The sequence below is a fragment of the Passer montanus genome, unplaced genomic scaffold (assembly GCF_014805655.1).
Source record: "Passer montanus isolate IOZ18808 unplaced genomic scaffold, ASM1480565v1 scaffold8, whole genome shotgun sequence".
Lineage (NCBI taxonomy): Eukaryota > Metazoa > Chordata > Aves > Passeriformes > Passeridae > Passer > Passer montanus.
In genome coordinates, this window is record NW_024373256.1 from 11330782 (window position 1) to 11358657 (window position 27876).

General features: G+C 43.8%; 1 protein-coding gene across 2 annotated transcripts; it reads left to right on the forward strand.

The window, feature by feature from the left end:
* Window positions 1-13152, forward strand: TMEM114 (transmembrane protein 114). 2 transcript variants are annotated; one of them, XM_039732454.1, is made up of 4 exons: window positions 1-184; window positions 1337-1417; window positions 10201-10338; window positions 12920-13152. In XM_039732454.1, exons 1-4 carry the CDS (start codon window positions 1-3, stop codon window positions 13150-13152), a joined length of 636 nt encoding a protein of 211 aa, XP_039588388.1. The 2 variants fall into 2 exon arrangements, with proteins under 2 accessions (XP_039588388.1, XP_039588389.1); XM_039732455.1 differs by lacking the exon at window positions 10201-10338.
* The last annotated feature ends 14724 nt before the right edge of the window (window positions 13153-27876 follow it).

Consider the following 27876-nt stretch of genomic DNA (forward strand, 5'->3'; position numbering starts at 1 on the left):
ATGAGGGTTAACTTGGGCGCGCTCTCCTTCTTCGTGGCCCTGGTGGGACTTTCGAGCTTCATCTTCCTCGTGGTGGCCATCGCCACCGACTTCTGGTACATCATCGATGCCTCCAAGCTGGAGGCGTCCCAGAACGGCACGGACGCGCTCAGCTCGCACTCGGGGCTCTGGCGGACCTGCCGCGGTGAGTGCGCGGGGCCGGCCCGCGGCAGCGGAGCGCTCCGCCCGCGGGCTCTGCGCGCAGGGGTGCGGGAGCCCGCCTGCGGGGAGAAACCTGCCGGAGTCTCGGGTCGGGGTCCGTCTGCGGGGGTCCGCCGGTGGGGATGCGGGTGGGGATGAGGGATGGGGATGCGGGATGGGGATGCGGTGTCCGTCCGGCTGCAGGGTCCGGCTGTGACAATGCGGGGGTCCGCCGGTGGAGATGCAGGATGGGGATGTTGGATGGGGATGCGGGAGGAGGGTGCGGTGTCCGTCCGGCTGCAGGGTCTGGCTGTGATGATGCGAGGATGGGGATGCGGGGTCCGGCTCGGGGGCAGTGCCCGCTGCCCGCGGAGCTCCGGCTCTCCGCGGCTCAAGGACGGGCGCTCCCCGGCCGTGCCCGGCACCCGTGGGCAGTGCCCTGTCAATACCTCCCCTGTCACTTGCCGAAGGAGACATGGGGAGAGCGAATTTTCTGCTACTGTAACCTGATTTTACATTAACTTTTAATTCAAGATAATCTAATAAAGGTTAACCATTTAGAAGGAAGGAGATGTCTTTTCATTTGGCTCAGGAAATTAAGGGGCGAAAGTTCTGGGTTAAAGCCATTAAAATTATAAATAATAATACAGCAAATAAAAATATAAACACTATATAGTTTGTTTACATAAACAACACAATTAATTTAAATATAAGTATTATTATGTATCATCATATGGGGTTATTATAATCCTAGATAAATATATAGGTCTTTCCCCATGTAGTTAATTTATATGCTAGGCATTTAACTTTTGGCTTTGATTGCACTCTTAAAAGCCAGAAACAAGTAATGTTTGCCATAGGCAAGAAAGCATGTTGTTTCCAGAGGAGCAGGGAGAAGGAGCAGTTGCAGGAATTCTCTCCCTGCTGTGCACTGAGCCCCTCTGCAATGAGCAGATGTTTCCCTGTTGACTCCAGCGGTCAGACCCCACGGGAGCAGCTGATGCTGCGTGCTCAAAATCCTCTCATTTCCTTCCCTACCTAGGAGTGGCTGTTTTAGAAGCAGCTGGTATTATATGGATTATATGTACATGCAAAGAACCAAATAGATATGTAGCAAACAGATATAATAGTGTAATTTTCCCCCTTTTTCTACTAGTGAGGAGTGAATGTTACCCTTTGATAAACCCCTTCTGGCACGAGAATGCGAACATCACCGATTCACACAGACAGCTTTTGTGTGAGTAGTGTTTATATTATTTTGTATTTCCATCCATCCTTCCCTCCCTCCCTGGCCAATTACAAGGACTCATTTCTGATTCAGAGGGGAAAATCACTGAGAAAGTGTTTTGACTCTGTACAATATCTGTCACTGCCTGTGGTCTTTAAGTGTGTTTACTGTTTTCACTGAGAAAGTGTTTTGACTCTGCTTCTGTACAATATCTGTCACTGCCTGTGGTCTTTAAGTGTGTTTACTGTTGAAATAACCATCTATTTGGTGACAAGTTCAGCTAATTTCTTCCACAGGAGCTAAATCTCTGACTGGAATGGCACAGGAAGGTACACAATTGCTAAAAATAAAAGGCAAAAGTGTTCACAGTCACCTCAAAGGATTCTGATCACTGAAAATGTTTAAGAACACATTTAAACTAATCTTTAACACAGCTACTTTTCTAGCGTTTCAGTGGGACTCCTGGCACCGATAAAAGACTTAAGTATGGGAGAATTTAAGAAAATAAATCAATGACCAAAAGCAGTGTTCAAAGTCTTTGAAGAACATTGTGTTCAAAAACATTAGGCTTGTAATATATTTTCTTCTTTTTCTTTAGATTCATTTGTCAGTGCCAGAATGTTTTCAAAAAGTCCAAACTGAACATTTTCAAATACTTACAGGCATCTCCTAGAAGATGATTTACCATCTTTGCATTGTATATTTGGCACAATCCTTTCCTCACACACCCTCGTGTATGTGCTTGTTATTTACAATTTTTTATGTACTTACTTCTTCTCCCTGACTCTGCAGAATACATGCATTTGTTCTGTTTCTTAAAATGGAACTCTTTCCCTCAAAACCAGCCACTCCCTGGGCTCCAGAGAGGCTTAAAGGGTCTTTAGTTTCCTGGAACAGCATCTGGTGGTCCAGCTGCAGGTGCAGCAGACAGAGGAAGCCTGGGAGGTGCTGGGGCTGTGTCACAGCTGTCCTGGGAAGGTTCAGGAGGAGTCACATCCCAGTGAGCTCCTGAGGCAGCCAAATAAACACATCAGCAGGCCCAGGACTGACAGCCCAGCATTTCAACACATCCAGGACTCACAGCCCAGCATTTCAACACATGCAGGACTCACAGCCCAGCACGTCTCTCTGCTCTCAAATAGGAAGTGCCATTTCTTTAACCTCCATGCTCAAAGCAGAGGGCTGTAGCTGCTCGATGGCTCTGAAACAAGTGGCACTGATTGTCTGCTGGATCACTCCAGCCTTTGAGGGGTCAGCATTAACCAAACCTCCCTGATCATGTTTTAAATGTCAGCACCTCCACTGGTGATAATCCAACATTTCAGGATGAAACCATTTGCTTTTCAAAAGTTGTGTGCATATTTGCAAAAGGTTATTTTTCTCAGGTGAGAGATTGCAGCTCTTCATTAAATAACAAAACAAAACCAAAAAGCAGTGCTCTTTTGGTTATACAAATGATGTTGGCTTGGAAACAAAGGATGGCTCTTTGTGAGTCATGAAGGGTGAGAAAATAGTGGATATGAATAAAAATTGTATTAATAATTATGTTTACAGACTCTTCCGGGCCTTGGAGAGGTTTTTTTTTCTCTCTCTTTCACATCAAGTACTATTTTTATGTTCCTGGAAAAAGACTTCAGGTCTGCAACGACACTTGCATATTTTATTATAAACAGGCAGAGTCTGCCTAAAAGTGATGAGAGAAGAAATCAAAGATATTTCAATTGAAAGAATCTGCTATGTTTGATTGGAATGCCCTACTGAGTTAACTTTTTGATTTTTTTTTTCTCAGCTTCAATGCAGTTTCAGTGTGGTGAGGCTACAGATCCTCAGCAGTAGCAGCTGAACATAGTCAGTACTTCTTCCTTCCAGAAAATGCAGATATTTCTAAGTGACATCTAGATTCATCAGGTCCTGAGATAGTACCTTTTACACCCGCTTTACTCTTCTCTCTTAAATGTTTCTGACTGTGGCCACTGAATCATATTTAGGCAGATCATGGCAAGTTGTCTTCATATACAACATATTTTGACAAGAATTTTGGAGGGAAATTCTGTGATCATGGATTGCAGTGTAGTTACAGCAGTTTCTTCATTTGTTGCTATATGTGGCAAACAAGATAATTGCACAGCTTTAATTGGTTACTTCACAAAAATGACATTTTTGTCTCTGTGTGCCTGTGAAGGTGTCTGTGAGGCACAGTCACATGGGATGATAATCTCATTCCATCTAGATTGGCACTGAACTTCATGAGCTCTGGCAACACCAAACCTGTTTCTTTCTGATTATTCCTAAAAAGACTTTAAAGGACTGTCTCCTAAAGTAGGCCCTAAAGTCACACATTGGCCACATCCCTCATTCTTGAGAGTTTGAATGTACCTTCTGGCATGTCTGAACCAGCCACGAGTGCCAAAGAGACTGGAGAAAGTCTCCGTGTGAGTGTAAAGAGCTGGGCCTACGTGGAAACAGAAATGCTGGCCACTGCCAGAAAACAAACCCTTCATTAGAGAATGAAAAGCCTCCATGGTCCCTTCCTCCACATTTCCAATATCTGCCCTCTTCAACCCAGCAGATTCCTTTTAGCCTTATTGTGTACTTCAAATTGAGCTCCTGGCAAATTAAAATAATTGGGTGCACAAATTAAAACCCTGTGCTAGCAGCAATATCACCCAGGCAATCAACCTAGGGCTTGCTGAGGCTGGGACTGTGATGTGTTTCACATCACAGGAGTGCTCTTGTGCTCCTCTAATGGACTGCACACAAACACACTCCTCCTCTTCATTAGCCTTCCTTTTCTTCTCTTACCACTCCCCCCAGCTGAACATGTATATCCTCCCTCCCCTCAAACCCACAGTGGATAAAATATTTCCCTCTTACAGATTACACTATGGCCTGGTTATTTATTTGTTTAAAACATCAGTCACTGTCTAAAGAAAACTACCACTCAACTGCCTAGCACTAACTTTTCTGAAAGTTCTGCATTAATAAAATTATTTTTCACTGGAGATGCACACTTTCCTCCGGCCCAAACAGGAATAAAATGAAACAATCACTTTCAGTAATTTAGACAGTTATTAGAGTGTCTTGGTGACTCCTAGGATTAAAGATAGCCCTCTGAAAATTCCCCTTAGAATTTAAATTTGTCAGCAAAGACACCTCTGATATTTTGCCTTGCCATGTGTTCTCCTGTGCCAGCTATGGCAGACAAGCAGCAAGACAGCATTTTTCATAGTAAGCTGAATCTGTCTCTCTCTAAACGACAAAATAAGGATATCACTGACTTCAAAGGCAACTGCATCGAGTTCTGAGCAGCTTTGCCATTTTCCAGTAGCAGAAATGTAACATCCAAAATCAGATCTTGATGTTGAGGATCACAGAGAGAGAGGGAAGCTGCTGAGTAGAAATAATGGCAGTGCTTAATCAGCTGAAAACTTTTTCCATAGAATTCAACTTTTCTAAAAGAATTTCTTAAAATAAAAGAAAAACCCAAACAAGAAACCTCAACTTGTTACACTGGTGAAAAGTTGCTTTAGACATTTTTGTCATAAAAATATTTTCCATTTACCAAAACCTATGTTGTTAATAATAAATAAATGTCAATACAGATTTAACTGAAGGCAGCACCAGTGTAATCCTTTCAAAATGAAAAACATAGTAAATATTTCTATTCAAAACCAGTCAATTTCTCTTAAATCTCAGCTTTGCACTTGAGCTGCTGCAGGGTCCCACCAGCACTGCAGAGCTGGGGCTGGAGTTATAAAAAATAACATGAGAGGAACAGCTGTTCTTTCTTACTGTCTGTGTGACACACAAACCATCTGCATTAGGTACCTACAAAGTAAGATTAAGCCTCTGGCAATCCTGATTTTTTGTCAGAGATTTGAACAATATGGCCAGTGATTGGTCTCCTTTTACAGGTCCATTTTTAGTGCTCTCCTCTATTCCTGTCCCATCTAGAAATGAGCATTTAATGGATGTGGTTTCCACTCATATTGTTTTTCCTGTTCTAACATCAAGACTGGAGCGTGCAGCTGCCCATGCACAACTGCTTGAAGTATTCTCCCCAGAGCATTTTTATTTTTTCTTTTTTAGACACGAATGTAACTGGAACCATGAGGCGGCACTCAAGTTCGTGCCTCCTGCAGGGAAATGATCTTTGCAGCAGAGGCAGCTCTGATACCTCAGTTGTTTTAATGTAACAGCTGCCTTGGTTTCTTCCTCAAAAAAATGGGTTTAATAGTAGAGATAAACTTGTCTGGATTTCCTCACAGCATGTGGACCCTGTAACAGTCATGCACCAGCTGCTTTCACACTTCACCCTGCTCCACATTTACTGAGTTGCACTTGGAAAGAATGCTCTATTCTTTGGCCACTGTGACATTTTTTCCTGAGGGATTTACAGTTCTTTGCAGATTTTCTTTTGGTTTGAAGCTACCAGAAGGAAACAGCTGGGGCTGGGGCAAGAGCCATTTCAGAGGCCAAGTGAAATGAGACCCGAATGATGCACACAGAAATTCTGGCTTAATTGGTCTGGTAGGTGTGTACCTGTTTCTGAGCAACAGTGCACTGTTCCTTCAGGGAGGTGCCAGAGGACATCTGCTTCAGTACCTACTGTAGATATAGCAGTAAATATATACAGAAAACCCAGATAACTTCAGCACCACTGCAGCTGAGGCCAAACCAGTGGCAAGTTCTGATGAATATTCTTATTTTCAGATTCATTGGTACCACAGCAACAGAATGTGAGCCATGGTGCATTGCTCACATTCATCATTCTGCCCATTCCTGCTACTGCAGTTTTTGTCAGTGCCACCTGCTCCAGGTCTAGCATAATTTCATTTCTGCTGTCTGCAATTGGTCTTCCTGTTCAGCTCAGAGATTTTTTGAGAAAAGCAGGAAGCCAGAACATGTAACAGACCAGAGCCTGGCTAATCATCCTAGAGACCCCTAACTCTGTGAGCAATCCTCCTCCATCACCTTTTCTCTGTTGAACAGGAGGGAATCCAGCCTTTCTGTCCCTGTGGCCCAAGACCAGAGGATTCCCATTTAGCACAGACAAGTTCTTTCAGTTGTTCACTGGTTTCCTAAGTTGTTTCCTTGCTTTTTTCCTAGCAAGCAGGTCAGATTTTCTCTGTGCACTTTTTCTTCCTGGCTTTGCCAAGTCCTTCTGGAGCAGCCCCATTGGTTTTACAACTGCCAGGAGTCTGTTTCAGCTGGAGGCTTTTGTCTTTTGACTGGCTCTTTAGTTACTGCTGGGTAAGACAAACAGGCCCTTAATTAAGCTCTTCTGAGCCACTGCCATTTGGAGTATTTCTGATGAGGTGATATTACAGATTTCTAGGCACTATTTGCTATTATAAGCTGTGCAAACAAATCCAAAGTTAGTTTGAAGCAATTAAGCTGCAGGATGTTAACAGGAGATGATTAACAAAGCTGCTGGGCTTGCACTTGGTTATTTCTGACCTGCTCAGTGTTTTTATTTAATTCCACAGATTTCTCTCACAAACAACTCCTCAACAACTGTGTTGGGTGGTAATTTAGAGATGCCTGCCAAATCCTCAGTTCTGGACACACACAGATGCCATTCTTACAGATATTTGGCCAGAGCTCTAGTAAAAGAGCTTTGGCTAGCTAGTGTAAAACTTCAGTAACCACTATTAAGCAATTTGATTCTTTTTTTTTCAAGAAAAGTGAGTCTTTTTAAAAAGTCTATGAGGTTTTTTTCAGTATTTCCAAGATTAAATCATTGGATCTTTCATGTTGGACTAACACGAAACTCAGGTGTTGAGAATAGATATGGGAAACTGAATTGTGTTTTACAAGAAAGTGCACATGCCTCTTCTTCTGCAAAATGCTTAGGGGGGGACTCAGGTGTTGAGAAATAGATATGGGAAACTGAATTCTGTTTTACAAGAAAGTGCACATGCCTCTTCTTCTGCAAAATGCTTAGGGTGGTTTTTTTTTCCCCAATATTAGAGCAATTTTATCAATATGAAGAAAGTTACATGTTTTATATGTTTAATACATAATGTATAAATGTGTATTTCAACAGAAACTAAAAAACCCACTAAAATGACTGCAAAATGAATGTTTTAACTTCTTTCACAGATGATTATTGAAGACAGAAACACACTAAAGATATTTTAAGTCATTTTCTTCTATAAACTAATTCTGTTCCTCTAATCAAGGGATATAATGGCATAATATCATATGCCAGATGGCATGAATTCAGATTCCTGAGTGGTTTCCATGGCAGCATTTTAGAATAAGTTTCCCAGGCAGTTTCAGATTTCAATTGTACAAATGAGTATTAGATACTGAACTAGAACACTGGAGATTATAAAAGTACTATTTAACCAAATAGAATTCACTAAATATTTGATTTTTAAAAAGCTGCCAATGATTAATGAGAAATGTGATCCCAGCTGTGGGTAGGAAAAGTAAGGCTCTGTCACAGTGAGGTTTGTGGGTTTCAGCTGAACTATCCCTAATCTTTATATTTTCACTGAAGAGGGCACAAAAATCAGAGTTATTCTGATATTGCAACTGTCACAGGTGATTAATGTAATCTAGGAAGCTCAAAAGGATGCTCTGGTGTGGTTTTCTTTTCCCTTTCCTTCACAAAGTTCCATTCAGAGTGTGTTTTGCTCACCCATGTGCCCTGGCTCAGGTGGCAGTAGCTGAAATCACACCATGACAAGAAAATTCGAAGAAATGCCAAGTTAGTGCTGCTGTCCTGAGCTGGAGTTTGTTACCAGGGACTTGGACTGGTGAGACACACCTGGAAAACCACGAGGCAGAGAGCCAGCCATGAGCTTGGTCATGTTTGTTCTCTCTCAGCAAGGCCAGCTCTGAGGACAGAGTTGCACCATTCCTACATTCATACTTTTCAAATGTTAATTCATCCTCCCAAGATTTTATCCTCCCAACCTTTTTCAGCTTTTACTGCAAGACCAAAGCTGAGATGACACATGGATGTCAGAATGGTGGGGAATAATCAAAATGACACCAAATAACCCTCAGCAAGCTCAAATGTGGCTGAAGACCACACTTCAGTGGCTGCTGCCTCTGGAATATGAGCACTGAATGGGGTGCCCAATCTCTGTTCTGTGAGAGAACACAGAACCCCAACCACTTCTAACCACACAAAACTCCTGAACTAAGTTCCATGGCTATTTCTCATCTTGGAGTTCAGCTGAGATTTGCAGGCAGTTTTGACGCTGGTTTGTTCCCGGTGAGCTGAAGATTGATCTGGCTGTTAGCACTGAGAATTGCTTTAGGTCTGTGCTTGTTGGCCAGGAACAGCAGCTGTGGCCAGTTTTGCTGGAGGAAGGCCCAGGGAGTGTCCTCAGCTTTAGACTCGAAGAGGGGAAGTGCTCTCTTCACTGCAGAATGTTGAATTCATGATTTCTGAGCATCAGCTGGTCCTGATGTCAGCATATGTGGGACTGACGATGAAAATATAATACCAAAAGCAGAAAAAAACCCCCAAAAATTGTCACCTCCCAAAACTTTGTAGTTTGACAGTTTTTTTTTTTGTTTGTTTGTTTGTTAGCATTTTCTGTGCTACACAAAACAACGTCTGGAAACCACATTCTACTCAAGAACAAACATCAACAGTGTCTGCCTTGATGCCATGCAGACCCTTCCTAACCTTCCAGGTTTCTGGAACTGAGCAGGGACATGCACACAATTGTGTCTGATCTTTGTAATGGTACTGTACAGTATGAGCTGGGTCCTTAGCCAGTGGCAGATGCAGCAGCTCCAATTCCATGGGCAGTTACAATGACTTTTAAAAATTGATCGTTTGATCACACACCAACTGTGAGCTCTTAAGTGATTCCTTTTCCTAAGCTAATGGCGTATTGTTCCTCTGTGAAATTAAATGAGACAATGAAGCCTAGACCTCTTCAGAATATGGATTTTACATTTTCTTTTCTCAGTTACTCTGCACTTTACTCTGGGATGAAACAAATTGATACTGGAATTACTTTTTTTTTGATTATTCTAAAATAAGGTTGGGTTGAATGTTGTGGATAGATTACACCAGAGGGAACAATGACACAATAATGGTTTATGATGGAAAAAACCAGGGTGATATGAAAAAATACATAGCAACCCTCTGTTTACACAGCTATTAAAATGTTATAGGGATCAAGAAAGACTAATGTATAACATTTAGCATGGGAGGAAGCGAGGAGGATAGGTTAATGCACTTAGTGAAGCTGCTGTAGAAAACAGTGACAGAGAGAATCTGGATGGGAAAATTTACCTCTAGTTGATGGTCAGCTGCAACAAAGGAAAAGGTCAACAATTTGCCACGTCAGTGCAGTACAGGACACATGACAGAAGAGAAACCTTTAATCAAAGCATGGCTGGATCTCACCTCCCAAGCAGAACAGTGTGATTCACATAACAGGGCTACTTTTCATTAGGGTTGCCATTGCCTACCTGGGATGCAGTGCATCACCTGATATCCAGCTGGCTCAAGAGCTGAGGACAGTTTGATTGCTCATATATATCTGTGCAGACATATCCTCCATATCTGTGCTCTGTGTTTGAAACACAGGCTGGGATCCTGTGAGGGTTTGTTCTGCCTGTCACCTTTTCCTCCATACCATAGGTTTGTCCTGCTGATTTACCCTGAAAACCCAAGGGCTTATCCAATTTCTTGTTTGTGCAGCACAGAATGAGGCTTTGATCCTGATCAGGGGCTCTGCACTTAATGATTATTGGTACATCTACTGACACCATAATAAAATATTACAATATTAACACTCTTCATTTTTCTTCAGACATGCATGGAACATTTGTCATCCTGATGCCCCTCAGCCTGATACTGATGATTTTTGGAGGAATGACTGGATTCATCAGTATTCTTGCCAGGGCCTACCTACTGCTCCTAATGACTGGACTGCTTTTCCTTTTTGGAGGTACTAAACCAAACTCCTGGCCTGTTTTAGATAACAAGAGGTTGTACCTGGGAAACATCACTTTGTTTCCCAGGGATTAAAAGCAGGAATTTGCTTTCAGAATAATGCTGGTGTTCATTCAGCTGTTGTCTGCTGGGGTCCTGGTTCTGGAATGGAGCTACTGAGGAAAGGCAAATATCCCTCCTTGGGGAGTGCCACCCTTTGAACAGTCTGTGTGTGCTGTGCCCACTGACACTAAAGATTCAATAACTTCTCAGCATGGTGCACAAATTCTTTACAGACAGGCTAATGGGGAGATGGAAAAGTGACCATGGAATTACTAAATCGTAGGGTTGCACTGATTTTGCTGCTATTCAGAAAACTGATGTTTTTAAAAAGCCATTTGCATTGAGTTCCTGAAAAGGGACTTTTAGGCATTCCTGGCTTAGCCTCACTGCTAGTTTTGATCTAGAGTGGTGTCCCCAAACTGTGGGTCACAAAAGAAAACCCCCAGAAGTTTTTTAGTTGGAGTGTGACATTTCAATTTGAAGCTAGTTAAATGAATTTACACTTCTTTTTATTTTTTTTCTTTGCTGCTGTATCCAAACCCACTGTGTTTTAGAAAGTAATTTATGAATTAAAAAAACCTAAAAACATTCTGTCAAAGTAGGAAAACTGTGTTTAAATCTGCATCTTCTGCTCCAAACAGATTTTCAGTGCTGTTTCACAATATAACTTAAAACAGAAATTTTTCCCAACAGAAAAGGGGATCCTCAGAATTGGCTCTCATCAACTGCTCACACAGTCCTATTTTTAAGAAGAAAATGCTAAGAGATTGCTGGAAGCAAATGCTGCTGTCTCAAAGCCTTGACTGAGCTTTTTAGTGTGAAATGCTCTAACACCGACCAAACCATCCCCCATTATGATTGTCTCCTAAAACGAAGAGCAAGTTCTGATTCCTCAGAGCAGCAGAAAGCTGTATTCACTGAAAAGGCTGCTGAAAACTGCTGCAGATAGTCAGTGAAAGATGAAAGGCTGTGAAGTGCCAAGCGTGATTATCCCACTGGGGAGTGGGGCAGGGCCTTTCTCAGCTGTTTGGGGCTGCAGAGGGGAAGGGAGCCCAGAGGCAGGGTCAGGAGAGGGGTGCCTCAGGAGGTTCTGGGCATGCAGCTGGGGCAGTGTCCCAGGGAGCAGGAGCAGACTGTGGGGTGGCCTTGGCTGAGACCAGCCCCCATCCTGCTCTGGCTGGATGCACAGAACAGTTCTGGAGGACACTCAAACTCACAAAGTTGAGTGTTACTTAGGTAGCTCTGTCTCAGCAGAAAGAGATATTTGGAGATGCCATTCTAGAAATGTGGGAGTTACCCTCAGAACTTATGTGTTCCACATGTCAGCACATCCTATAGGTTTCCTTTTTTTTTTTTTCATTTTTTTTTATTTTGCAAAGGAAATTGCACAGAATTCAGTCAAATTGACATTTGTTGAAAATGTCAACAAATCAGTCTTTTCCATTTCTGCTGACAAAAGGTATGAAGCAATTTTTACCCCCCCGTTGCAGAGGACTAGAATAAGGTACAGGCATCAGATGATGGTTAAAATCAGGAATATGAGTATGCATTTGGACTGATGGATAACCCAATGCTCTTCTGTCTTGGTTTGCCTCTAATCAAACATATATTCTGGCAAAAAGGCAGCTCATCAGGACTTATTGTAATTTAACAGAAAGCTATGCCAAAATTTTCTCTCTCAGAATCAAATCCACTATTTTGTCCTGAAAGTGTTTCAGTATTTACTTTCCCTGGACTGCAGTTTTTTTTATCCAGGGCCTTGTTACTGGTTAAAGCAGCATCTTTTCTGCTGCTGATCCAGTAAAGGGTGATTTCCATCAGTGCCTGTCCTCTGACTGACAGGGATGCCAGGCTCAGGAGGAAATGTGTATCTGTTCCACATGTGCCATTCCCTACACCTTTAGAACAGCCTTTTAATTCTGAAAACATCTTGCTCCTTGTTTGAGTGCCCTTATTAATTTATTTTTAGTCTGTCCCAAAGATGCCTTTTACTCAGGTATTTGGAAGTGATGGATAGTCGTGGCAGCACAACACTTGGTGGGAGTTAGTGAAACCAACAAATTTACATTAAACACTTAAAAGTGACAGTACTCAGGAAACAGCCTCAATTCAGTGACCTGAAAATCAAGAATCTGGGTCTCTGTGGGCTTTCTTACATACAGGGAGATGCTGTCCATGGTGCTCAGCAGTGAGGAATCAGGATACATTACAATGCAGCCCTGAAAACAGAGATGCACGTGCATTAGATGTCTGTAAAATACAGGACTGGATGTTTATTGAGGGAGGCTTGCTGCCAGATGTTGTGGTTCAGTCTTTAACAGTGAGAACACATTATTCTCAGTGGACACAAGTAACCCTGCCTTTACTTCCCTCATTGCCCAAGAAACCAACCTCAGCTAGATTTCAAAGGTAATCTGTAAATCTGACCTGGCTAGAATAGGAAGGAGTGGGAAAGAGCACCTAAGACATATCCAATTAATTGTTTTTAATTTCTTCAGTGGCTGCTAAGTAGCTGACCATGTTTCTCTTTTCAGCTCTCGTTACCCTTACAGGGATCAGTGTCTACATTGCATACTCAGCTGCTGCCTTCCAAGAAGCTGTTTGCCTCCTGAGGAGCAAGGACCTGCTGGTGGAAATCGACATCAGGTTTGGCTGGTCCCTGGCCCTGGTCTGGATCTCCTTTGTGGCAGAAGTGCTCACTGGGGCCGTGTTCCTCCTGGCAGCAAGAGTGGTGGGTCTGAAACGGCAGCGTGAGCAGGCTCTGTGAGCAGCAGGTGCCTTTGCACCTACAGAGCCCTGCAGAGCCTGATAACTCAGATTGCTTGGTCCATGTGGTCACTAGGGGCAATAAGAGTGCAAGGCTGAGTATCTTGTCAGCTGCTGTAAGCCTTTTTCCTCAAAGGTGGCTGTAAAACACAAAGACCCTGGTAAATCAGTGAAACATTCCACGTGTTGTCAATTAGGAAACCCTTGTGTCCTTAGAAGAGAGTGCACTGCAGTGTTTGTATTTCCAGAATCATTTCAGCTGGCAGCTCATCAGACATGTCCATTTGCTGCTTAGAACAAGGCAGATTTCTTGCTTTCTTTTCTCTTTTCTGCTGTCTCAGCAAAGTGACCTTGCAGGCCAGATTTTGGGTTCTCCTGAGAGCTCTTAGAAGGACGTGGACCTGTTGGAGTGAGTGCAGAGGAGGCCATGAAGATTCTCAGAGGACTCAGCCCCTCTGCTCTGGAGATGGACTGAGAGAGCTGGGGCTGTTCAGCCTGGAGAAGAAAAGGCTAAGAAAGAACTAAGATATTTATTTTTCTTTAACTTCTTCTGCAGATTTTTTCTACTGTTTTTATAACGCTTTTGAAGTGCCTGTGTCAGATGTGGTAGGTATTAAAAAGATATTTACACAGCTACAATAAAAAATACTCAAGTGATCAAATCTAATTAGCAAGCCAATGAATCTCTTATTGAATTAGAGCAATTCTCATTTCCATGGCTCTCCTAAATTTCTCATTCTGGCTTCCTGCAATATCTGGCACAATGGTAATAAAGAGTATCTTCTGCTCCTGAACGTTTGCATAACCCCTGAATTTCTCTGAAATTCCTTCTGAATACAAAGAACAAAAGATGGCTTGGAATAGTCAAATTAGCATTGAACATTTTGAAAAATTATACTGGGAAGAGGAAACATTCTAGAAAGGACTTTATGTAATTTGAAAGAAATGACCTTATCAGCTTCTTCCTCTCACTGAAATTAATGTTTATTTAATACCATGTCCTTTGCTGTGTTTTCCCCCAAATCCTTTACTGAGAAGAGGAGAGAGACTGCTCCCATTGCTTTCTGGTGAATTGGTACTCATTGGTAATTTGCCACATCAAAAGTGAAGAGAAACAGATGCACAGAGCAGAGCAGCACTGCCCGAGAGTGCCACAGCCCCTGCCCTGCACAGGCACTCCTTTCAGGACCTCTTGAGGGGTGCACAGGAGGACAGGGGAGGTCAGAAGAGTCCCTGAATGTGAAAAACATGGAAACACACAAGATGTTCAGAGGCCATGCTGGTGAATGACACCACAAGGATTCAGTGTGTGCTGCTCCTGCAGAGCAGTCTCTGTGTCCCCACCTCTGATGGCCAGGGGGACAGCACTGCTTTGGACACAGCTTCGGGCAAAGGAGCCCCAGGCACTTGTCATCCACAGCCAATAATTCCTGTGGGGATGGCAGGTGCCTGTCACAGCCACTCTGTCACACACATCCTCCTCAGCTGGGCAGGGGACACAAAACCTGCTCAGTTTGGGACAAGAAAAGGGCAGGGAGAGGTCACTTGCCAATTACAGTCATGGGCAAAACAGACTCAGCTTGAGGAAATTAGTTTAATTAATTAGCAATCAGGGTAGGATAATGAAAAATAAACCCAAATCTTAAAAATGTTTTCTACCCACCCGTCCCTTCTTTCCAGGCTTAGCTTTACACAATTCCCTGCCTCCTGAATGTAGCAGTGGGACAAAGACTGGGGGCTCAGTCTGCTCATCACACATTGCTTGTGAAGCATCTTCCTCCTCAGGGAGTGGACTCCTCACACTCTGCCCCTGCTCCTCCCTCCCAAAGGACCCAGCCTTCCATGAGCTCCTCCAGCGAGTTCTTCCCCTGGGCTGCAGTTCTTCACAAACTGCTCCAGGGTGAGCCCTTTCCAGAGGCTGCAGGAACACCCTGCTCCAGCGTGGGCTCCCTGCTGGGTCACAAACCCTGCCTGGACCCTGCTCCAGCCTGGGCTCCTCTCCCTGTGGGCCCTGCCAGGACCCTGCTCCAGCCTGGGCATCCCAGGAGATCCCAGCCCCCTTTGGGCAGGCACCCTCTCCAGTGTGGGGTTCTCCAGAGGGATCTCTGCATCCTGGGGCACCTCCCTGGGCACAGTGAGGGAAGCTCAGCTCTGCCCCTGGAGCAGCTCCTGCCCTGGGCTCTGCAGAGCTGTTCCTCTCACAGCTCTCACTCCTCTCTCAGGCTGCCATTTGTCCTTGCACAGCTGCTTTTCCCCCATCCCAAATCTGCCATCCCAGAGGCGCTGCCCTGCTGGGCTCTCCCTTGGCCACTGGTGGCTCCATCCTGGAGCTGCTGGCCTTGGCTCTTTTTTGCAAATGACATTCAATGGTCTCAACTATTTAAAGTGGAAAAACAAAACCTGAAGAAATTTGAGCCTGCCTCCTAAATAAAGATGTCCTTTTCTCTGGTTCCTCTTGTAAATTCCTCGCAGTGAAGCAGTTAACCAAGTTAACCAAGATATATTGATTAAAAAACCCCATATCCCCGTGCCTCCTAACTGTCAATCCCAAATTAACAGACTTAATTGCCCCATCTCAGGATGAAAAAGGTTAGAATAAATGCTCTGGCTTTGTGTTAGAGAGTCAAACTCCCCCCAGATTTGATATAACTGTGGTCATGAGAGATTCCCTGGTGCTTCTAAGTGGGAACAGCAGTTGGCCCAGAAACGATAAGCACACAGGAATTTGGTCAAGTGTTCTTAAAGGCCAGCTAAAACTACTTGGAAGGCCAGGTTCTGCCCAGAGTTTGAGCTATCCCTGGTTTAGGTCATGGGTCTTTAATTACTGGATTGCTGTTGTAGTTAAATTGCAAAAATTACACTTTTTCCTGTTACTAAAGCATTGTAGTGCTGTTTGACTGCAGTAGCTTCCTCTGCTTCACACATCAGCTTTAACCCTAATTAAACCCTCAAACCTTGCCCTCCCTTTTTGCCAGTGTTTGCAGCAGCCCTGTCCCTGTCATGCCCAGTTTTGGATGCTCACAGTTTGTCCCGAGGGGTCAATCCCACTTTGTGCTGGCACTGAGCACCGTGGATGCTCTCAGCTGAGGGAGCTTTTCTCTTCGGGAAGTTTGCACAGAAGCAGTGGTCTGTGCTGACATCTCATGGCTGCTCTGAGAACTTGGCTCTGTTGGGAAGAGCCCGCTCATTGCTGTGCTGCAGGCACAGCCAGACAGGCCCATGGGCTGGTGAAAGGCTCTGGGGCTTCAAGATCTTAAATGTCTTCTCCAACCTATTCTGTAATTCTGTACTAATTTTTGTGTGGTTGGAAGAGCAGGGGAGACTGTCATGCTGACTACAGCCTTGCTCCTGGAGTTAAAGTTGCTCCTTGCCACCTGCAGTTAACATGTCAGGTGTTGGAAAATGTGCTGATAGCCACCACCTTTTTAAAACAAAATAAACACAAAACATTCTTAAAGGTTTTTATGCTGTTGTTCTTAGGAGATATAGCCATTCAAGTGATGGTTATATTTTGATTTAGATCAACCAGCATGTTTTTTTAATACATTTGTGGCAGAAATATTGACATTATTAGCTGGATATCTGAGGATGCAAACAATAACAAAACCACAAAAAAAAAACCAAAACAACAAAAAAAAAAACAACTCCAAAAAATCCCCAACCCACAAACAAACAAACAAAAAAACCCCATGGCTTATTTCCATGGTATGATAGACTGTCTAAGAATTGAACAATTGAACCTGATTTTAGGATTGGCCCAGACAATCAAAGAGAAGTTCTGGAGGAAACAACATGCTGCATTATATTGTGGCTCTTAATTTTCACTCTCTCTCCATAATTATTTTTTTAAAGAAAGTCAGGAAGCTGTGCTCCCAGTATGACTGAATTTTGACTGAATAAGCTCCCAACATTACTGAATTTTGAAACTGTGCAACAACTGTCAAAGCAGGGGAGACCAAATCTAACCTCTCACATTTATGAGATTCAGTCTTCCTTTCCCAGTAACTGTGGCAGCATTACCCACTCCAGAGCTATGAATATATCTCTGCACAGGCTTTTCAGACACAGCTGTAATTCTCCCAAACCCAATGATCAGGATACAGCATCTCCTGAAAAAAAAATAAATTCTTATCTGTGGTGCAGCATTGACTTGCTAGACTTACATGTTGGATGAGCAGTATTTGGAGATAATTCCTTCATCCCTGGACTGTGGTCCCCAGGCAGATGAACAGCAGCAGGTTTGGGATCTGCAGTATTAGAGGGAAAGGAGGAGGGAAGCAATGCCATACCCCCCTGTAACTGCAGTGGCACTGGCAGAATGAAATCTCTTGTTCTGTGTGACCAGGTTTCTCAGCCTACTGGTGAAGGAAACCCATCCTTGTGATCTTACAGGAACCCTTCAGTTCCATCAACATTGAGGACAAGGCACTGAAGTTAGCACTTGTAAAAGTGCCAGAAAGAAAGGGATATGGGGCTTTAGGAAGGCAAGTTTCCATCAGTTAATGAGTTAATGCTCATCAGCCAAGCTGTCACAATCGAACATATTTATGCTCCCATCACTCTTGCATGTTGAAATGCTTTTTTCAGTGAAGCATCTCTCCAGCCTGGTCCTGTTCACACAATGGTTTAAGCTATTGGGTTTAATATTTCATTTGGAGCAGCCCAGAGCTGATGAGCAGTGAAGTATTAAAAAGTAGCACTTTGGTGCTAATCAAATCAAATCAAATGATTTCAAAGGCAGCTGAAAGACACCTTGGTTGGGGTTGAAGGGATAGGAGGCAGCTCCCTGAAGAGCTTTTGGCTCGTAATGTTACCGTTTTCATTTTTGCCAAGGACAAAGCAAACACTTGTGGTGGAAGGCTGGGATCCTCTCAGTGTAATGCTCCCTAGGTGTGGAAAGGAATCTCTGTGCCAGCAGCTGAAGAGCATTTGCTAATGGCTTGTGCTTCTGGACAGCACATCTGGCTGCTGATGGGGCCAACATATTTCTCCATCCAGCCTGTCCTTCTCAAATATTTATAAGCTAATGTTCTATGTAATGCTTGTAGCATACAGAGAGGCTGAACTAAATTGCACTGTGGAGGAGTCTCTATTTTCACAGCCTTTTGGAACTGACTGCATCAGTGCTGTGAAAATCCTTTGGCATCATAAACCTTTTATTGTCACGGTTCCCACTTGAGTAGTATCATACAGTGAAACATTTAATTATGCAAGAAAATCCCACCAAAAAGCCAAACAAAAACACCCACCATAAAAAAGGAATTTTATAACTGTCAAGCAACATCCATAGATGGAACAAAATTTTTAGGACTTGCAATAACAAGTCTTTTGAGTTGTCTGTCTTTCTGTTTTAAGAAAGGCACCTTCCAGGCATGGCACTTGGCAGCTCTATCTCCTTCTTATCTGTGGCAAAATTAATGGATGACAAGACCTTTATTAGTTCCAAGGCACTTCTGACAAAATGGACAAGTTCTGCATAAGTCACTGAGAAGCCCAGGTCTGTTTTCTTCAGTGATCAGACAGATAAGACACCTATTTAATACAGTGTGCAGTGAAAAAGTGTAAATATTTATTTTTCAGATCTCAAGAATAATGCAATATTTAATGAAAATGAAGAAAGAAATGGGTGCTTTCTCAGCCAATGGAAATCACAATATTCCCAATCTTGTCTTTTTGATTCAAACTCAGCTATTCTTTGAGCTCCTACTAGAACTTCTGCAAACACCCAAGTGACAGCCCTCACAGCAGTCAGTTTCATTTTGCTGAGCAGGTGGCAGCTCTTTCCTTCAGCCATCCTGCCCCATGCCACACACACCCCCAGAGCACTGGGGTCACTCTGGGGCACCCAGCAGCTCGTGGCAGGGAGGGTTTGGAGCAGCTGTCCCGGGCCACCCCTGCAGGAGCAGCTGCAAACAGCTGTGGAGGGAACTCCACCACTGGATCCCATCCCAGGAGAGCTGCTCTGCCTGGCTGCTGTGCCTGCCTTGCATGAACCTGTCAGTGGAAGGTGCTGTCACTAATCCAGCTGATCCACACCTTTGCTGGATGGGCTGACTAACAAAAAGGGGACAGTGCAGAGTCTTTAGGGCCCCACTTTAGTGACCACTTGCTTGTCACATGAGTGTGCAGAGACACAGGACTGTTAGCCTGTTCAGGGAGCTCTGCTGGGCTGGCTTCCCTGAAAACAGGATTTTTTATTCTGTGTGTGGGTAGGCAGGAGAATCAGCAACATAAATGTGAATAAAGCCCACTTCCCATACAGCTATCCAGTAGGAAAACCACTCTCCTGCTTACAAGGCTCTCCTGGACACAGATCTGTCCTTCAGAATCTCTGGGGCTCCCTTTCCTGCTTTCCTGCTCACTAGAAAGTCCTTTCCCTGCTCCTTGGCAGTGATGGCAGTGCACGGGGACCCTCTGTCACCATAACAACTGGGCTCTTTGTCTTATAATTCAAACTGCTCTCTCTAACTTCAAGGGCCTCTTCCTACACACCACCCAGAGCCCATCAATCCTTCCCTGAGCAATTCTACATTCTTTATTGGACTAGTAACTCCCACACCCACTCCTAAAGCTGCCTCTGCCATTTTATCTCCAAAGCCTGATGAACCATTTACTCGCCCATTTGGAAAGAGAATTGAATTGGGTACAGGAAAGCCTCAGTGGTTTCAAAGCCCAACTCAGGCTGTGATTAACCCTGTCCTCCTGGGTTTGCCTGGGGGAGCAGTGCCCAAGGAGTCCAGAAAATAACCCCACAGAGGGCAAACCTCTCACACAGTAAATCCCCTTGTAACAGCAGATTCCTTTGGAATCTAGGTGACATGACAAGCATTAAAACACTAAAGACTCTTAGAAAGCAGCATGTCTTTCCAAAATGACAAGTGCTAACCCAAAATCTTACTTAGCTCCTATCTTTTTGACACAGGACTAACAGAATCCGTTTCTGTGCTTCACCCTCTCTAATTGCAGTGTTCCTACTCAACTGCCTCAAGCTCAATAACTGACTTTACTAAACCCCTCCATGGCTCATTTAGAGATTGAATATTTTTCATCAGATTTTCTTTCATTCTATGTTGAGAATTCAGCCTGTACTGTCAGCTGCAACCCATACATATACTACAAGTCAATACAAATATTTTCTACTAATTTGGAAATTAGGTTAAAACGTGATTACCCTCTAAATAGCACTGTTACATGAGAGAGAAGCACACAGTATAAATTAGTGCTCGAAATGGGGTTTGCAACACACATAATCATAACTTGGCATTCCACCAAACTCATTTGTGAGCCGTTATCACGACGTGGGGAACCCAGCTTGCTGGTAGCTGTTCTGTGGGAATGTAATTTTCCAGAGAAGCAGCCCCAGTGATGAATTGCAGCCCTGCTCTGCTGTGCTTTGCCCGAGCAGCCACTGCACGTCACTGTTGTTCCACACAAGAGAGCCCAAAGAGCCTGGGAGCAGCAGCAGGACTTGGAGAGTCTGTTTGCCTTCTCAGTGGAGGGAAGAAAATGTACTGCAAGCCCAGGGGGAGTTATTTGTTCCCCAGACCAGAGGCCATCCATACATGTTGCTCTTTCCCTTTTTCCTTTGCCCGTGCAGAAAAACCCCATCCATCTTTTTCCTTAAAGGTATAAAAAGAGAATGGTCATTAGCCAGGGATCACAGACCCTGTGGGAATGCCAGCTCTCCATGGGAAATGTGGCAGGGCACTGGAGCTCCTGATGGCCAGGTCCTGCAGCAATGGCACCGTGCCCTGCTCACAGTGCTGCCCTGGGGGCTGAGACCAAAATCATGAGGTGCTCAGATGTGACTGCAAGAGCAACATCCTGTTCTTCTCAGATTTGGAGCATTTATTGCTTTCACTAAAAGGGGAGATTTTGGAGTGTTATGTTGTGATTTTAGAAATGAAGACCTTGCAAGTTTGGTTTAACTGTAGAGCCAGAAGGTTGAAAGGTGTTTTTCTAGAAACACGACACTCCATCAGCTATGTCAGGTCACAAAAGCTGTGTAGCACAGAGCACCCCCTCCCAGTACCTGCCACTAAAAGTACAGACACATTTCCACTTCTTCACAACTCTTCCCCAAGTTTTCAGCAATTCCCACATTGTCTGAAAATTATTTATCAAGTGCAGACCTTCTGTGGCACTCAGCACTCTAAAAACAACAGTTCCCCATCCATGGCTCTTCCTACCGTGCTTCCAACCCACCAGTGCCTGCTGCTCTGACCAGATCCTCCTGCTGCAGCCTGGCTGGGTGCTCCTGGAAGGGAAATTCATCATGTGGCTGGCAGTCCGTGGACCTGGGGTCACGAGGAGGAAGCCACACCTCATCTGCAGGTGACACCCAGGTGCTGTGTGTGCATTCTCAAGGCAGCTTTACTCATCTACCTGCAGTTCCAGCCCCCAGCTGAGGGACACATTCCAGTGTGGAGCAGCTGTGTTCCTGCCAGGTTTGTGTGGTGTGTGATGACTCCCAGGCCACTGTGTTTTTCCTGATATTGCTGCCCTGATTTGTGGTGATTACAGTTATTTCACAGATGCTTCCCCGCATCTCCAGCCTGCAGAAGAGATAAAATCTGAGAAAAGCATTCTGCTCTCCTTCCCTAGGGCCCCACTAAAGGCAGTAGGACTCAGATGCCAACTTTGTAATGCTGAGCCCTGGCAATTCCCATCCTGGGAATGCCTGCACCTCTCTGGCTGTATGAAGAAGCTGAGCCTCTGCACGCTCAACCTGTAGATCCTGTGCCACAGAAATGAGGAAAATTCCCAAAAGAAAATACCCTGCAGCCTCCAGCCATAATCCTTTGAGAGGCCTAAAATCAGTCCAGAATTGCTCAGGCAGCACAAGAACAGGGAGTTTTGTTGCTGAGGTTACGAAAGCAATGTTTATTTCATAAGCCCAGATCCACAAACATGAGAGGAGATCATACTGCCAGAGGGAAGGAAACCCTTTCCTGAAGCAAATGGCTGGGCTGTAACACTGCATCCTACTGAGACAGGGATGATCTGTAAAGGAGGAAACACACAGGGCTTGGCAATCAAAACCCTTGCCTCAAGATTGCCGAGCTGAGTGAAGGATTGAAAAGACACAGAAGTGAATCAAAGTCCAGAAATGAAGGCAGAGGATTAAAAATGTCCCTCCTTCTCCAGGCATTGTGAGAAAACAGCTTTACCTTTGCCTGCATGTTTTGTTCTGCCGTGGTTCTGCTCCTGTGCTGCCCAGGGAGGTGTCCTGTCCTGTCCTGCTCTCCCCTCTCAGCATCTCCAGGGTGATCCCTGCTGCTGCACTGCCCAGGTGCTCCTGGCCTGCAGCTCTTTCCTTCCCCACAAATAACAGATGAAAGAAATAAAACAAAATCCACGGGCCAGGTTCTCCTCTCTTGGCAGAGAAAGTGGGGCCCTGGGGAGCCAGAGATGCTGCATCACAAAGTCCTGATGGTCTCTGGCTCCTGAGCCTGACTGGCTGCAGGTCCACCCTGGGCAAGGGAAGAGCTGTGCTTTGCCTTGTCCATTGGCTGGGCTGAGAATGAGCATTTAAACCAGGAACACCTGACTTTACAGGACACGAATCTTTGCAGAGGCTTTGCTGGTGAAGTTTTTAGCAGCTCTGAGCAGCTTCAAGTTCTTTGTGTGGCTAGCAACCTCCTGGGTGGCTGAGCCACAGAAGCCAAGTCTGATCTTTACTTGGCACCATAAATTGTATAATTGCAAGATTTACTTTTGTTTTGTTTGCTAGAAAAGCCCAAATGGTCTTTACTTGGCACCATAAATTGTTTGTATAATTGCAAGATTTACTTTTGTTTTGTTTGCTAGAAAAGCCCAAATGGAATCTTGAGGGTCTCTTTGCAGACTCAGTTACCTAAAACTCTTCAGCATGCATGCTTGTAGGTCCAGCTTTGTATTATTTAGAGTTTTGTAATATTTATTTTCTTGTTGTTTTATGTTTAATGTGTTTGCTGTCTTGATGGCTCCGTCAATGTATATTCTGTGCTGAAAAAGTTAAGTGTCAATATATATTTAAAAAGAAAAGCGGAGGGGAGAGGTGCCAAAAATACCCATCCACAGTTTGGAAATGGAAAGCAAATTGCAAGTTTGTCAATAGTGTGGTTGGGAGCCTTTTAAGTAGTGAATCACTTGATGCTAGCTATTGTAAATATTGGTTTAAAGGTGCTATGAAATTGATGGTGCACAGTTAAACCTTCCTCCAAATACTGATCTATTTATGCTGCCTCACTTAGCATCAGATCCAAAGGCCACTGAAGGTAACAGGAGACTTTACCAAGACGTTCACAACACGGTGTAGCTTCAGCAAACTCACATAATCCTGGGGTGGGAGCATTTTCTTACAGTTTTTATTAAATTAGGCAAAATATCCTCCAGAATGTGCTTTTAATTTTTTTTTTTAATGTAACAGCAGGAAAAAATGGTTTAGAGTGACATTCAGAGAAAGGTGTCACTCTCTGCTTTAGCTTTTCCTGCTGTAAGGTTGGACCCTGAAAACAGTATTCATCTCCCAACACAAATCATTGTGTGGGGCTGAGGTCTGAATCTGAGCAGACCTGGGCTGAATGTCATTTTGAACAGCAATTGGGTGAAGTTTGCTGTGTCTGCAGAGTCCTTCACTGAATGCTGGATCAGATCAAAGTAAAACATTTGAGTTGTGATGCCAAAACGGTGAACCTGAAAAATGATTAATGGAACTTCTAGCCAGTCCAAGCTCCGCTCTGCCAAATTTGAGGGAATTCTTTATCTCACTGACCCTTGTCTCTACAAAACCTTATTTTATCTTCTCAGAGGCATGTAACTGTCCCAAAATCTGTGCATTAGATTAAGTCCTAATTTAGAAGTAATGAATTATTATTGATGCCTAGATTCCACAAATGGCTTTAACGTCATCAGCACAGCCATATTTGCCAAATATTTAATGTATTGGATGTCTATGGAAGAGTCTGGCCTGCACTGTCCTAACACTGGCTTCTGGATTTTTTTTTTTTTTGTTTCTATGCAGATACCTACATGGAAGAAAAGTTTTAATGAGGGTGAGCGCCTGAAAACCTGAGGAATAAATGGGAATTCAGGCTCCAAAAAGGTAAATCAGAGTTTTGTTTTTGTTGGCCTGAATGGAACTGGCATATGATGTTTGGAGGTCCCTGAATGAAAATCCATTTCTCAGTCTTTGCAAAGTCAAGTATTTAATTCAGCCCACCCCTTATAACACCGCAGTTCTTGCCTGGAGAGTGAGAATACCTGAACTCCACATGGAGAAAGGAATTAATGAGAAAGAAAGTCCAACAGCAGAGTTACTCATGCTCACTTGCTTTTGGTGTAGCTGTCTACTGCAGCACATCTGCATTTTTGCCCTTGTCTCCCCACTTTCCCCCATGATTTTCCCAGGGAATAAAGTGAAAGAATTCTGCTGTGGGCAAGTCTGGAACCCATCTGGCTCTTCACCTGTGAGAGAAAGCTGTGATTGAGGGTGACAGGGCCCTTAGGAGCCCGGGAGGTGAGATGGCAGCAGGAGAAGGGAATGACAGGTCCCTGGGATTCCTGCTCCCCTGGAACAGTGCAGAGGAGGAAATGCTGAGAGTTTCAGCGCTGCAGGCAGAGCTGAGAGGGGAGGATGTGTTTGCAAAGGGCCTCTCCACTCAGTTATGGAGTGCATGTGTTGTGCTAAATGTCCTCAAATCCCCGTGGTAATGCAGCAGTCTGTAACAATAAATAGCAGGAGCTGTTGTCTCCTCTGGGACCACAGCTATCATGCTTCCAGCCAGGAGTCTCCTGCTCTCTGGTGAGCTGTGAGAGACCACACACCTACTGCAGGTTCTGGGGGAAAACACTGGAACATGCATAATTTAACCTGAAATCTTAGATTGCTTCCCTTTACACAGCTTTGCATAAAAGCAGTAATAACACTTCCAAAATCCCCAGCAGCCTGCTCCTCCCAGCCATTCCATGTTTAAAAACACCTGATAGGTAACAATTGCTGGTGAGTTAGGACTGAAAAATATAATTATTTTTCTGTCTTTCCACTCTACTTCGTGCCCCCTTGTTTCCAGGGACATTCTAATTTAAAATTTCCCCCTGAGTAAAGATACAATTGAAAATCCCTCACTGTGCCATTTTTGGGATTGGTAGGAGTATAAGAAAGTGGATAAATCAGCTGAGAAATGAGGAATCTAGCAGATTATGTACATACATTATGTTTTAAAAATGAGTAGCAGCTTGCCCTCTTTGTTTTAAAATGTTCATGTGTATTTCTGGAAAAAAGGATAGCAGAACATCTAATAATAGGAAATGGTTTTATAAGCCAAGACACTCAGCATCTGTAAAGAATTTTACAAACATGAGCGTAACTATTCTTGATGACTCATCTGTAAGTAGCTATCATTATTTCTTTTCTTCAGATGGGGGAAGTGGCATCCAGAGAGACCAAGAAACTCAAATAAGCAGCATGTGTTAAGACAAAAAAAAAGACTAGTAAATGATCTTGTTACCTCAGTTCACTGCCTGAAATTATTGGAATAATAACACACCCAAAAGTTCCAGGATCATGTTTCACACTGAAATACAGAGAATAAGAACACCCCAAGGAAAATAGAAATAATTTAATCCAGAGGCTGTTAAGAACACTGAAGTTTTTTGAGATGATCACAATTCTCAGACCAGGCTCAGCTGTAACAAAACACTTAGCAAAACTCCAAAGGCTAGCATTCTTCCCTGCTGCTATATAATGCCCAGTTACATGACAGTTTATTCCCCATGTAAACCAACATTTCTGTCCTAGACCTAGGAACAGAATTCAGCAGTGTTGATGCCTGTTACCTCCTTGCTGCTTCCAGATAGGTGCTTAAGCCCAGAAAGGAGAATTTACTGATTCCCATTGTGTTGAAGCTGTCTTTTAGAAAGACAAAATCTGTTAGATTAATCCCTACATTACTGACACTGAACTATTGCATAGTTTGAAAGGTCCATGAGAAGGCTGCCACCCAGTTAAAGGCTGAATTTTGCAGTGAATTTGATGAAGGACAAAACTGGTCTTACAAGAAGATGGTAGAACCTTCTAAGGCCTGAAGAGACCTCAGATTAAACTATTTATCTGCATCGTTCTTCTCAATAAAAATGATTTTGTTCTTGGAGTTCTGAGCTTTGGAATCTCATCCTCTGTACCAGTCCTAGGTAACAGTCACAAACTCTATTGATATAATATAATAATATCAATATCACTGATGTAATATATGCAATACTTACAAAAGTATAATCAGGATCTAGCAGCTCACCAAGACCAAGGCCTGCTTTGTATATTTTCCTTTTCCTTAATTAGAGAAGTGAGAAATTGTTTTCTTCTGGCTAGAGCTCCAGCATTACCCATATTCATCTCAGACAGCCTCATAAACCATAGCAGAACCTTAAAAAGGACATCTTTTCCATTAACTGCCTCCAGGATGGGATCTCCCAAATCATACCTCCACTTTTATGAAAGCACTTTTGTCTGTTGTTTTATGGAACCACTGAGCTTTTGCTTTCTCCTCATACTTGCTGCACTGCTTTGGTTTCACCTGGGTTCTGTTTCTAATTTCAGTTTGTGGATTAGCTCTTCATGTTCTTTCAAGTAATTTTGCTCTGCTACTAGAAAATCAGCAGTGATGCTTGGCCCTGTCACATTCACATTCTCTGAAAAATCACCCTGGATTTTTCTCCTAGGAAGCTGAGAAGCCTCAGAGAAAAAGGAAAACAATAATTATCTCATTTTCTTCTCCTGTGTTGTGCTCACAGGCGGAATGTGTTAGGAGATTGTTTACCCACAGGTGATTGTTTCATTGGGTTCTGCTGTGAGTTGTTTTGACTCAATGGCCAGTCAGTGCCAAGCTGTGTCAGGACTCTGGAGAGAGTCACAAGTTCATTAGTATCTTTTTAGCATTCTGTAAGTATCCTTTCTGTATTCTTTACTATAGTTCAGTATAGTATTCTTTAACATAATATAGTACCATAAAATAATAAATTAGCCTTCTGAGAACATGGAGTCAGATTCATCATTCCTCCCTGCCACGAGAGTCCCCACAAATACAATGTGGCCCTGCAGAAATGCTGGTGCTGCTCTAGCCCCAGCTGAGCCTGCTGGTCCCTGCTGCTTCCTGGAGAATGATGCTTCTGTTAGTCCAGGCCTTCCAAGTGCCAGCATTAATCTCTTCCCTTTCAGAGCTACTGACTAGCAGCCTTTGTTCCCTCTCTGGGCTCAGCACTGCTCTGTAACTCTCCAACATCTGCTTGCATTTCTCCAGCCTGACACTGCTGTTTAACCCAGCTGCTTGGATTTCACTGAGCTGGAACTGAGCTGGTCACTGGCTTATTAACACAGCTGAAAATATGGCAGTGGGATGGCTGAGGGGCTTCTTCAGCAGTGCACGTGTGCTGGGGCTCCTCAGAGCTCTCCCCAGGTCCTGTCTGTAGCTCAGGAAAGGCTCTGGGGAGCACTGTGCTTTGCTGGAAGATTCAGGGGGAGCAGCAAGCAGCAGAGAGGGGCCACAGACTCTACCCAGAGGTTTTTCCCTGCCCACAGAGGCTGTCAGCTCTGTCTGAATCTTCTCAGGCCTCTGAAAACATCTCATTTACAAGGGGCGTGCTGGGAGGCTTCACAGGGGTATTAGCACAGTCAGTTCCATTACAAGAACATGACATCTGTCTTTCCCTCCCATGTCCTCCTTGTCTCTCTGCTGATCACTCAAACTCT

Coding starts and splice junctions, on each gene's coding strand:
- TMEM114 (XM_039732454.1), top strand. CDS start 1: ATGAGGGTTAACTTGGGCGCGCTCTCCTTCTTCGTGGCCCTGGTGGGA. Junction 1,418..10,200: donor TTCACACAGACAGCTTTTGT/GTGAGTAGTGTT, acceptor ATTTTTCTTCAG/ACATGCATGGAACATTTGTC. Junction 10,339..12,919: donor ACTGCTTTTCCTTTTTGGAG/GTACTAAACCAA, acceptor TTCTCTTTTCAG/CTCTCGTTACCCTTACAGGG.